Below are 12,008 nucleotides of genomic sequence, written 5' to 3'. Positions count from 1 at the left end.
GTGCACACTGCAAAAACTATCGTGACAGGTTGCTAGCTAGCAGCTGGTGGGGGAATCATTGGTCCTCTTCCAGAGCTTCTCCAATCCATATGCTTCCCATCCACCACTCAGATGTGGTAGTGGTGGTGGTGATGATGATAATGAATTCTATTTAATTGATTGCCCCATCCCAGTGTCTCTGAGCGATTTACATCAGTTAATATAAAAACCATACTTAGATTAAAGCCAATATAACAGTTTAAATTAAAAACATTTTACGTCATTTTGCAGTGCTGACAGCCTTTCTTCTCTTGCTCTTTTGTCTTTATTATTCAATGTAATTAATATACCCCTCATTACTGCTTTATAAGTGTCCCATACTGTTTGAAATTCCATATCCTCCGTTTCATTTATTTGGAAGAACGCTGCAGTCTCCTTTTCTAAGAATGACACAATGTCTTTATTTTGTAGTAAATCCTCATTAATTCTCCATCTTCTTGATTTCCTTTGCAATTTTGTAGACCAGCATATTGGATTATGGTCCGCCCAAACCTTTGGAAGAATCTCAATTTTTTTTGTTATGAGGCCCAAGCCTTGGAAACCCCATAACATGTCAATTCTGGAAAAAGAATTATGCCTTGCTGAGAAAAATGTATAGTCTCTTACATCAGGGTTGAACTTTCTCCAAATGTCTTCTAGATTTTCCTGTTTAATCAACTCAAAGAAAGAATTGGGCAGCTTCCCTTCTTTATCATTCTTCTTTGAACTTGATCTGTCAAGATTATTTTGTATTGTCCCATTGAAATCGCCCATCATCAATACCTGATCATACGTCTCTTCATCCATTTGTCGATTTATGTCTTTAAAAAATTTGTCTTTCACTCCATTGGGTGCATAAAGTCCTAGTAGTAATGTTTTTTTTCGCCTCTATCGTCACCTCAACAGCAATATATCTTCCTTCTTTATCTTTAAAGATTAATTTTGGCTCAAGTTGTTTTTTGATGTAAAAGACCACCCCTCTTTTCTTTTGCTCTGCTAGTGAAAAAAATTCCAACCTCAAATTTCTATTCCACAAAAATTTACTGTCTTTGCGTTGTATATGAACTTCCTGTAAACAAATTATATTACATTTTTGCTTTTTAATCCAATGAAATGTTCTCCTTTTCTGTGGTGAATTTAGTCCGTTTATATTCCAAGATAGTAATTTGTACTCCATTATGATGTTGGTTCTTTCTTCAAAAAAGCTATGCATCTCTTGTTCACTTCTTATTGTAATCCTCTTGCCATTTTGTTCAAATCCAAGACCCTCCGGTATTATCCATCTATATCTTGTGCTCTCTGCACGTAGCTGGTCAGTTAGCCTCTTGTATTTTTTCCTATCACTGATCACTTGTCTTGGTAGCTCTTTCATTATTTTAACTCTGCTCCCTTCTATTGCCCAGGCTTTTTGGTACCCTTTGCTCAAAATCTTCTCTGCCACCTCTTTTGATCTTAGTCTTATGACAATGTCTCTTGGCAGGCCTTTATTTTTCGCATAAACTGAGTTGACTCTATAGGCACCCTCCAACATACTCTTAAATTTGTCAGGGTCTTCTTCTATGTACTCAGTGATGATATTCACCATATAGCCTTTTAAATCTGCCTCTTCCTTTTCAGGTACCCCTCTCAGACGAACTTGTGATTCCATCAACTTACAATCGTGTATTATGACCTTTTCTTGAAGTTTTAGCAAGGCAGAGGCCTGTGTATCCACTTTCATCTCTACCTCCTTCACTTTATTTTGAGTCTCTTCCTTAAAACCCTCTATCTCTTTCCTAAGATCTCCAACTTCTTTTTTAAAATCTTTTTTCATTGCCAAATGCAATTTGTCCATTGCTTTTAACATTTTTGCCTCCAGAGCATCAAATTGGGACTGCTTCTTATCAAATGATTGGGCTCTTGCACGTGTTATTCTTTCTACTGACATATAAAAAAATCACCAAACCTTTAAAAAATCCCCACATAAAGTTTAGCATCCAGTCCAATAGCTTAGAGCCAGTTCTTTCAGATGAGACTAATTTCGTTTTCCTCCCTTCTTCCTGAGCAAAGATATTGAATTTTAACAATTTTGACAGTTTTTCTCCCTTTTAAAATGGCAATCGTTATTTCTCTATGGTACAGTTCCAGTCCAGAGAGGTCTTTCTTGGTCTTGGACTCAATTCCTTCCTGGTTCAAAGGTCGGATGTCACAGCTTTTGTAATCCGTATAGGCTCTGAATTATTGTCCAGCCCCTTTTAGTTTCACTTCCTGTTACAGCTTGGTCTAATCTCGTGTCTAAGTCTCGCAGTTTTTTGAGCTACATGAAGAAACCGTAACCACAAAAACCCAAAACAATATGTCTTTTCTCCAAATATCTTTGAATATCTTTCTCCAAATATCTTTATTTTTGCAGCATTCAATTTTCACAGGCTGAATTCTTTTCCTACTATGCCCCCACTCAGCTCAGTTCATTCAAAGTTCCACAGTTTATGGGCATATATACACGGCAAATCTCTTTTCTTTCTTCTGTGTCACCAGCCTCGGACTGCCAACTTTCACTCTTATCTTAAAGTTCTTTTGCTGTTGTTCACTTCCAAAGCCACAGATCTAAGCTTAACAAGGTAAAAGTTTTTTTTTCCATTCAATTATGCTTTGCCTTCGTCTGTTTATAATCCACTCAGTGTTTAAACTATATTCAAAGTCCCTCAGAGTGAAGATAAAAATGATGAATGTACCTTTTAGATGTTCTCAACTCCCCCGGCTCACGTTTTCTTGCAATTAAAGTCAGTCCGTCTAGAATGTTTGGATTCCGACAGGCTTGAGTCAAATTAATGACTTTAGAATCACTGCAGATAATGGTTGACAAGTCCCGTATCGCCGGACATCAAGAACTGAAGGAGACAGTTCCCTGACCCCTCCAGTTCGATATCAACAGCTAAAGGGAAAAATAAAACGTCGTCTTGGATTAACCCTTGCCTAGGGTTAATGGGCATAGACCTTTTCAGGGGTCTTTTATACCCTGAACAGTGACAATAAAATCCCCCTCTGTTAGGGAGCTGCAGCCTGTCTTCCAGCCAAACAGGAAGTCCAAATTAAAAACATTTTACAAACCCCAACAGCACCCTACTAATTTTGTTCTTCTTCCAGACTACTGAGCATCATGCTGGAAATGAGCAGGCTAAGAGGGGTGGGAAATGAAAGTGTCAGTTAGGCAACTGTCGTTGTCTCAATCAAAAGCCTGGCAGAACATCTCTGCCTTACAGGCCCTGCAGAATTGCATAGGGTTCCACAGGACCCTGGCATTATCTGACAGAGAGTACCACCAGATTGGGGCCAGGACTGAAAAAGTCCTTGCCCTTGATGAGGACATCCAGACCTCTTTAGGGCTGGGGATCACCAGCAAGCTAATACCAATAGAGAGTAATAATAATAATAATAATAATAATAATAATAATAATAATAATAATAATAATAATAATAATAATAATAATAAATTTTATTTATATCCCGCCCTCCCTGCCAAAGCAGGCTCAGTAACACTCTTCTAGGAACATAATGGAGGAGACAGGCCCACAGAAACATCAGCCCCGGACTGCTCAAAGTTTTAAAGGTCATAACAAAAAACCTTGAATATGACTCGGTACTCAATCAGAAGCCAGTGTAGCTGGCACAGCATAGGTTGAATGTGTGCCATCTTGGTGTTCCTGTCAAGATTCATGTCACCACATTCTGGACCCACTGGATCAGTCTAAAGGGTAGGCCAGCATAGACTGAGTTATAGTAGTCTAATCTGGAGGTGATCATCACATAGATTTCTGTGGCTAGGTCAGAATGGGACAGGAGGGGGGCAAGCTGCCAAGTTTGGCAAAGGTGGAAGAACACCACAATATACATTACCTGGGCCTCCATTGAAAGGGAGGTGTCCAGACCCAAGCTCTTGACCGATGGTGCCAGAGTTAGTGGTACCCCATCAACAGTGAGTAATCTGTTGACTCTGACTCCATCCCCATTCCACCGATCCATATAACCTCCATCTTTGATGGGTTCAGCTTCAACCTGCTCTTTCATAGCCAGCACACCACAGCCTCCAGGCCGCCTCCTCCAGCTAGATTCTGTGGGACAGTGAGTGACCCAAAAACAGATACAACTAGGTGTCATCTGCATAGTGATGACACTCAAGCTCGAAACTCCTTGCCAGCTGGACAACAGAGTACATACAGACGTTAAACATCAGAGAACGTAGTGCTCCTTGAGGAACCCCACATAACAGTGGCGTGCCTAGTGGACACATCACCCTATACCACAGTCTGTCCAGTGGGGGAAAGCCACTGAAGGGTCACCCCATGTATTCCCACATCAGTGAGGTAGTGAGTCATAAGATTGTAATTGTCTATATTGAACTCTGCTGTGAGATTGAGCAACAACTGCTGTGCAGACCCACCTTGATCCAGCTGTCTATGAAGATTGTCTGTTAGGGCAACCAGTAAAGTCTCTGTCCCATGGCCAGGGTGGAAGCTAGACTGGGACATGTCTAGTGCCGATGTGTCCTCCAGGAAGCCCTCCTCTTAATTGCCTTGCCCGGTTTGAAACTGGGTGGTAATTGGCTGCATCTAAAGGATACAGAGATGGCTTTTCCAGGAGCAGTACAACCACTGCTTCATTGAAACCCTCTCGAAATACCCCTGCCTCCAAGGACATGTTGATAATCTCCTTCATAGGGCCCCAGATCATCACCAGCCTTAACCAGCCAAGAGGGACACAGGCCAAGTGGTCCGCCTAACAGCACTCAGGACCCCATCAACATTGGAAGAGGAGAGCGGGCTGAAAGAGTAACAAACTGAGCTCAAAGATGGCCAAGGGGCCTCCTTCACTAACTGTATCAAAGTTGGCAGATAGGTTGTGGTAGAATGACAAAACTTTATTTACAAAGAAGCTTATAAATGCCTCTGAACTAATAGCTGAATTCCTATGTCTATTTGAGTTCGTCATTGTGAGGAATGTTAATGGCCAAATCATCCTAAACAATTGCACTTGGCATGAACTAGTGGATGTGATGGAGGCTGAGTAGAATTCCTTCTTCTATCAGGATTTCATAAATGTCCTATGAGATCTCCATGCTGCTTCATTGCAAGTATACTGCCAAACTTGCTGCAGTTGTTGAAGCTCCTGCTTCATTCCCCAGAGTTCTTTTGTATACCAGGGAGATTATTTTACATGACAGAGTAGAGGACTCATTAATGGCTTCAGTGAGACAAGAGTTCCAATCTCCTATCAGCTCACCTAATGACGCACTGGAAGGCTGTGGATCCTGCAGACTCTCTGCGGGCAAGCGTAAATCAACTCACCATCAAGACAGGGAGGAGCAGAAATGTCCAGCTGGGCTTTTGAAACCAAGTGGTCTGACCATGGCACCTCTTCTGAGGTCAGATCCACATTGACCCCCGTGCCAAAGATCAAATCCAGGGTGCAGCCTGGTTGATGTGTGGGGCCTGAAGCACTTTGGTAGAGTCCACGTGCTGCCATGGAAGACACCAGGTCTGAGCAAAGGTGGCAAGTTTATCTGCATGGATGTTGACTAATAAGACTAATAATCATGGGAACTTCAAGGCCCACCTGGCATCACCTTCAGAAGGCTCAGAAGGTCGTCTGCTGGTGTGCTAGGCAGTCGGTGCACCAGGCAGACAGCCAAATTCACCTCATTCTTCCACACTTGGCCAATACAATCAATCCCAGAGATCTTCGGGATGGGGAGTGGTTTGAAGAAGAAAGCCTCCCAGATGAACAAAGCCACTCCACCACCCCATCCTAGTTTTGAGACTGATGGAGGATCAAGGTCTCGGTCACGCAAGCCAGGTTGAACGACTGAGCTGCAAGATAGTCTTGTAGTATCCTGGTCTTATAATGTATGGACCTAGCATTGCACAACATCAGTGCTGAAGGGAAGCCAGCAATCCAAGACTTCTCACTGACATTTTGTGGGGTGTCATCATGTTGCTGCCCTCAGAGGAAACACTCTAGTTTTTGAGCAAAACTCTTTGGTTTGTAGCCAATTTTGTCATGAGTTTTGCCCCAAAACTAGAGTGTCACCATGCGACTTCAGCAACATGATGATGTTACTGCTGGATGTCATCATGTTGGCTTTAGGGTTAGTTGGGGGCAGGATTTCTCTCCACTGGCCAGCTAGCTGTCCGTAATTTATCAGGGGTTCCCCCACCCTCAGTAGGGGTCTGGTAACCCTAGTTCATGAGATGTTTAGGGTACAGTAGGTTAGATCTAGACTTCCATTAACAGAAGGAATTTCACACCTTTCATACTTTTCTCTCCCTTCAGAATCTCCATTCACATTCCTAAAAGGCTGTCCTAGGGCTGAAATACCCTCCAGACTCATTTGGCATGTGGCACAGGGCAACTCCAGCTAGGGAGGACACGACAAAATCAACCTTTGCACAATTCATAGAATATGCTCTCCCCATACAGTAAGAGGACTTAATTTAATATCTTCCCATCTTCTTGCTGCAGACTACTGAATCTTATGGCATATTATTTAAGAGGAACCCACTTTCACAGAAACAGTTTATTTATTGAGTAGAGATGGGGAAGGTAATTTCTGCTCTCTCTCTCTCTCTCTCTCTCCCCAATTCATACATACTGGCTGCAATTACAGTCATGATTTTAAACCTGAAAAAAAAACTTGGAGGGGAAAAAAACCTTACCTGGATATTAAACATGGCAATATGATGGAATTCTCCACGACCACCTTGCTTAACAGGAACTATCATAAAAAATTCACTGCCATTTTTGGAGAAAACTGGCTCCTCATTCTACAATAATAAAACAGAACATTACAACTGAACTTTTCTGTTAAACTTGACTTGCATAAAATAGCATTGCTACAACAGTGAAATGTAGAAATGAACAAAAATAAACAATATTTTGTTGGGGAAATGGTAAAATTATTAAATATATCCATGACAGAATTCTCCTACCATAAATCTTTCCCCAAGCAGCTGCAATGCATACTTAAAAAGAAGCATTGAGACTTACTTTTAAAATATTTAAAAAGCAGTTTCTAACATTTTCATTTTTCATTAAGACTGGAAGTACCAAAAGCAGTTAATGTATTGAGCCAACTATTGAAGATTCTAGTCTGCTTGTATTTTGTTGGAAACGCTGCAGCCAGAACTTTCTTCATCATATCATGCCTTACTTCTGAGCCTCATTTAAACCTGCTGTGAATTTAGTTCAGTTTTATAGAGAATGTTAGCTTGTACTAAACTGCCAATTACAATCTTATTTTTGTATAACCTATAGCTACAGCTATATTGTATTAAACTATCATGGTTTTTAATATATCAAACACTGGCTGCTTATGTACGTAATGACTGCAATATAATAGCTGGTGACTGTGAATTACCAGTTCTCCCATGGAATTAATTCTGGGTTTTCTTGTGGTAGGAGCATATTTTGCCCTACTTTAGTTGGCCAATACAGTCTGGAATAGAAACATTTAACAGCAAAAGACTGAATTCTGTGAACCATGAGATTCTCTTGCCATTTCCTTCTGCCAGCAGTATTTGTGACCTTCAAAAAAGAAGATACAATCAAAAGAAATCACAACTACCACCCTTATCTGCCAATATACCTGCTGGCATAAAAGAATCCACAGGTAGAAAAGAGGCAGGGGTGCTTTTGCCTGATTCCTTCTATTTAATGCAGCCCCACACCCAGTAACATTTCATTCATTCATGACTAAGCATTGGCTTTTTGGTGGTTACAGTGGTCTGCTGAAGAACGGAGAAGGCAGGGAAGACCCACATCTGCAGGGTATTTTTCTCATGGCTCAAATGATCAAAATATTCACATTTCCCTTCTTACCTCCTTCTGCAAGCCTCACCCCATGAAAGATGTGGTTGAGTTTTATGGTGGCTGCTACCACTGGGCTGGGCCAAGGCATGTGGCGGCCATCAGTGAGCTGGGCCCAGTTGCATGGTCTTTGTGAGGCCAGGCCCTGTTACATGGGCCTGACACCACCAGGCCAGGCCGCCCTTCACAGTGACTACCACAGCCAGGATGGACCCAGTTGCATGGTGGGTGTGATCACTGGACCCATCCTGGTTAGGTGGGTACTGAGCTTGGGTGGATACTGAGACTTATTCCCAGAGCATTTTTCCTTAATGTTAAGGATATTGTTTCTATTATTTTGGGTAGTTTTAACCTTTCTCTCTCTCTCTCTCTCTCTCTCTCTCTCTTTGTGTGTGTGAGTGAGTGTGAATGCGTGTGTGTGTGTGCGAATTTCAGATTTTTCTGCAAACCTGGGACTTCCTTCAAGTTCATAAAGAAATCCTCTTTATCTGCCTCACCTCCATTTTGTGGGTCTATGGATCCCAACTCTATGGCCCTATTTAGAATTAGATATATGATGTGTAAGAGTATTACTATGATAATAAGGCTACTTTATCTTTCAGTATTTCAGTCAGTCAGTCAATCAGTCAATACTAGGGTTGCCAATTCCCAGGTGGGGGCAGGGGATCCTCTGGTTTGGAGGCCCTCCCCCTGCTTCAAAGTCATCAGAAAGCAGGGGTGGGGGAAAGGGAAATGTCTGCTGGGCACTCTATTATACTCTATGGAGACTGATTCCCATAGGGTATAATGGAGAATTGATCCCTGGGTATATGGGGCTCTGGAGGGGCTGTTTTTTGAGGTAAGGCACCAAGTTTTCAGCATAGCATCCAGTGCCTCTCCTCAAAACACCTTCCAAATTTCAAAATGATTGAGCCCTAAAAGGTGCCCCTATCCTTCATTATTTCCAAATGGAGGGAAAGCATTTAAAAGGCATGCAGTTCCTTTAAATGTGATTGCCAGAGCCCCCTTCAGATTTCAATCATGCTTGTCACACCCTTGCTCCTGGCTCCACCACCAAAATCTCCTGGCTCCACCCCCAAAGTCCCCAGATATTTCTTGAATTGGACTTAGCAACCCTAGTCAATTCTCCAGATCTCCAGGGTGCGGTCACACGTCACATTAAAAGCGGGTGTGTAGTGCTCAAATTTGAACCGCTGAATATTGATTTGATGCAGGGTCGTTCAGACGAGCATCCAAGGATGCTACTCATTCTGTTGTTGAGCGATCAGACATCCAATACTATCACGCTCTTTTCTTGGAGCATGCGTGATCAGATGGTGATTTCTGGGAGGGGGGGTCCATTGAACATGCGCCCAACTGTTTGAAGGTGGGAAATCAAACATTGCTTCAGAGGCAGGGGGAAGGGGGAAAGTTTCCGGAATTAACATTGCCGATTCAAACCAAGGAACTGCCAGGAATTACTTTCCTAGAAATTCGCAGTGACAATGATATCTGAAAATCCTCCACATTGAAAAAAATATATATTTTTTCCCTGTTCTGAATAGTGGGATAATGCCCCCCCCCCACCCCGATCCTGTGTTGATTGGAGAAGCAGAAGCATCACCTCAGACTCCCGGATGATCTGGCAAAGCGCATGTCTGCTGAGACTTTTTTAAAAAAAAAGGTGGGAGGGGCGGTAAACATTCCAAGGGGCAGTATTGCGCATGAGCTGTCCAAACAGGAAAAAGTCGATCTTGTGCTGCTTTTTTGAAAAATGGCCGGACTTTCTGCGCTGTCAAATTAATGCGGCACTGATCCGCAGCAAGTCGGAATGACCCTGGATGACGCTCGATTGCCAGATGTGGATGTGTGGATGAACATATTTAATCTGTCAGTGAGATGGAGCTGTGTCGCCACTAATGGTACATCTGAACACACCCCCAGTGAGGCAGATAAAGAGGATTGAATTTTATGGTGTGCAGTTGGCATAAAGTTTTTAATATATGAAACATTTAAACAGTGGGGCTCCTACTGTCTGTGGCAGCCAAAAGTAAGTGCAAGCAACGGCCAACTGGCTGGCCCCAGAAGAGATGACAAGGAAAGTACAGCACCACTGTATCATGGCAGAGGGGAAGAGCTGGCAGGGGTTGAAGTCTGGCTGCATACTCTGCCTTTTCTATTTTGCCACATGCTCAGGTCAGAGAAGGACATGACAGTGGATTGGTGTGTGGGCCATGCCATGCCCCCCAGTGCTCAGGCAACAATGGCAGTGATCAGGTGGCAGTGGAGTGGCAGTCCTCTCAGTGCAATTCAGGCCAGGGGCCATCAGGGTCCATCATCTGCCTAGTAGGGGGAGGCTGGCTGTAGGAGCCAGGCAGAAGGTCTCATCAGGGCCTGCTTTCGCTTACGGAGCAGAGCCAACAGATTTAAGTAGTGTGCCACAGGGCTCAGTTTTGGGCCAAGTACTTTTCAATATTTTTTATCAATGCTCTGGATGAGGGTGTGGAGGGACTACTCATTAAATTTGCAGATGACACCATATTGGGAAGTACAGCAAACACACCAGAAGATAAGGGTTAGAATTCAATGAGATCTGAACATGCTGGAAAAGTTGGCAGAAATGAGCAAAATGCAATTGAACAAGGGTAAATGCTGAGTTCTATATCTCAGTAACAAAAACAAGAAACACACATACTAGATGGAAAATACACTTCTGGGTAGCAATGTGTGTGAACAAGATCTTGGGATACCAGTGGCTCATAAGTTAAATATGAGCAACCAGTGTGATGCAGAGACAAAAAAGGCTAATGCCATCTTTGGGAGTATCAGCAGAGGCATAACATCCAAATCACAATATGTCATAGTTCCTCTATACACTAAGTTGGTCAGGACACATCTGGAATATTGTGTGCAGTTCTGGAGGCCTCACTTCAAGAAGGATGAGGACAGAATGGAGTGGGTGCAGAGTACAGTGACAAGCATGATCAAGGGCCTGGAGACCAAGCCCTTTGAGGAAAGGCTGAGGGACTTGGGAAAGTTCAGTCTGGAGAAGAGGAGGTTGAGAAGGAAACATGATTGCTCTCTATAAGTATTTGAAGGGCTGTCACTCAGAGGAGATCAGAGAGTTGTTCCTGTTGGCAGCAGAGGAGAGGACTCGTAATAATGGGTTTAAATTAAAGGTGGGAAGATGTTGACTGCATATTAGGAAAAACTTTTTTACAATAAGAGCAGTTCAATAGTGGAATCAGCTACCAAGAGGAGTGGTCAGCTCCCCCTGTCTGGCAGTCTTTAAGCAGCAGTTGGACAAACACTTGTCAGGGATGTTGTAGGCTGATCCTGCATGAGCAGCAGATTGGACTAGACAACCTGTATGGCCCCCTTCCAACTATATGATTCTATGATTCTGTAAGCAGATACAGCTGGGCTAACATGGCCTGAGACCCAAGCTTGGGCAGTGGGGCCTGGGTTGGGTCCCTGGGGAACACCCATTGGTGGCTGAGTGTCTGCTGGAGGGGCTGCCAGCGAAGGTTCATTGAAGTTTCCAAAATTAGCAGACTTAGTTATTTGAAACAAAGTTACGTTTATTGTATTCTCCAAAGTTACTTCAGCATGAAAGACATTGGAACTGATGGCTAGCAGTTCGAGTCATTGGTATTTAACATTATACATCGAAGCGTTCACATCTACCCCAATTCCCAAAACAAAGGCTGTCTTTGCATGTGAGACATTTCACACGGCTCCCCCTTATCTTCTACAGTTGGTGGTTACATTTCCCGGCGGCAATGTCCTTGCTGCCTCTAGGGGGGAGGTGAGAATCTGCCAAGCACTTTCTACTTCAAAGACTGGCTAACAACCTTTGATATTCCTGGGAAGCTACTCTTGGGCTAGCCCCTACTTGGCCCCCCCTCTACTACTCTACTAATATGGGTTAGTAAGCATATATCTTTATTAATCAATATGGTTAGTGATCAGTATTCAGGAAGAGTATCAATGAACAGAGTCTGACAATGGCCTGGTACAGCCTGGCTTCCAGTGTCCTACATTCAGGCCAGAAGGAGACAGTTCAGGGGGCAATAGGCTATATAGCCCAGCGGGGAGGTTCATCAGCCAATGTGTGCCTGAGTAAGAGCCCGTGGACCAGATGGGCTTTGCTGGCCTGCAGGTGAGAA

General features: G+C 43.2%; 1 protein-coding gene across 2 annotated transcripts in view; it reads right to left on the bottom strand.

The window, feature by feature from the left end:
- The window catches only part of DPP10 (dipeptidyl peptidase like 10), a 512,154-nt gene that overhangs the window by 311,955 nt on the left and 188,191 nt on the right, over positions 1 to 12,008 (bottom strand). For both annotated transcript variants that reach the window (XM_060262084.1, XM_060262085.1), the window contains one exon: positions 6,711 to 6,818. In XM_060262084.1, the coding sequence (XP_060118067.1) occupies positions 6,711 to 6,818 (108 nt within the window). The remainder of the gene's footprint in view (positions 1 to 6,710; positions 6,819 to 12,008) is intronic.

The sequence above is a fragment of the Heteronotia binoei genome, chromosome 21, assembly GCF_032191835.1.
Source record: "Heteronotia binoei isolate CCM8104 ecotype False Entrance Well chromosome 21, APGP_CSIRO_Hbin_v1, whole genome shotgun sequence".
NCBI classification, from domain to species: Eukaryota; Metazoa; Chordata; class Lepidosauria; order Squamata; family Gekkonidae; genus Heteronotia; species Heteronotia binoei.
This window is presented reverse-complemented; position numbering and strand designations above follow the sequence as displayed.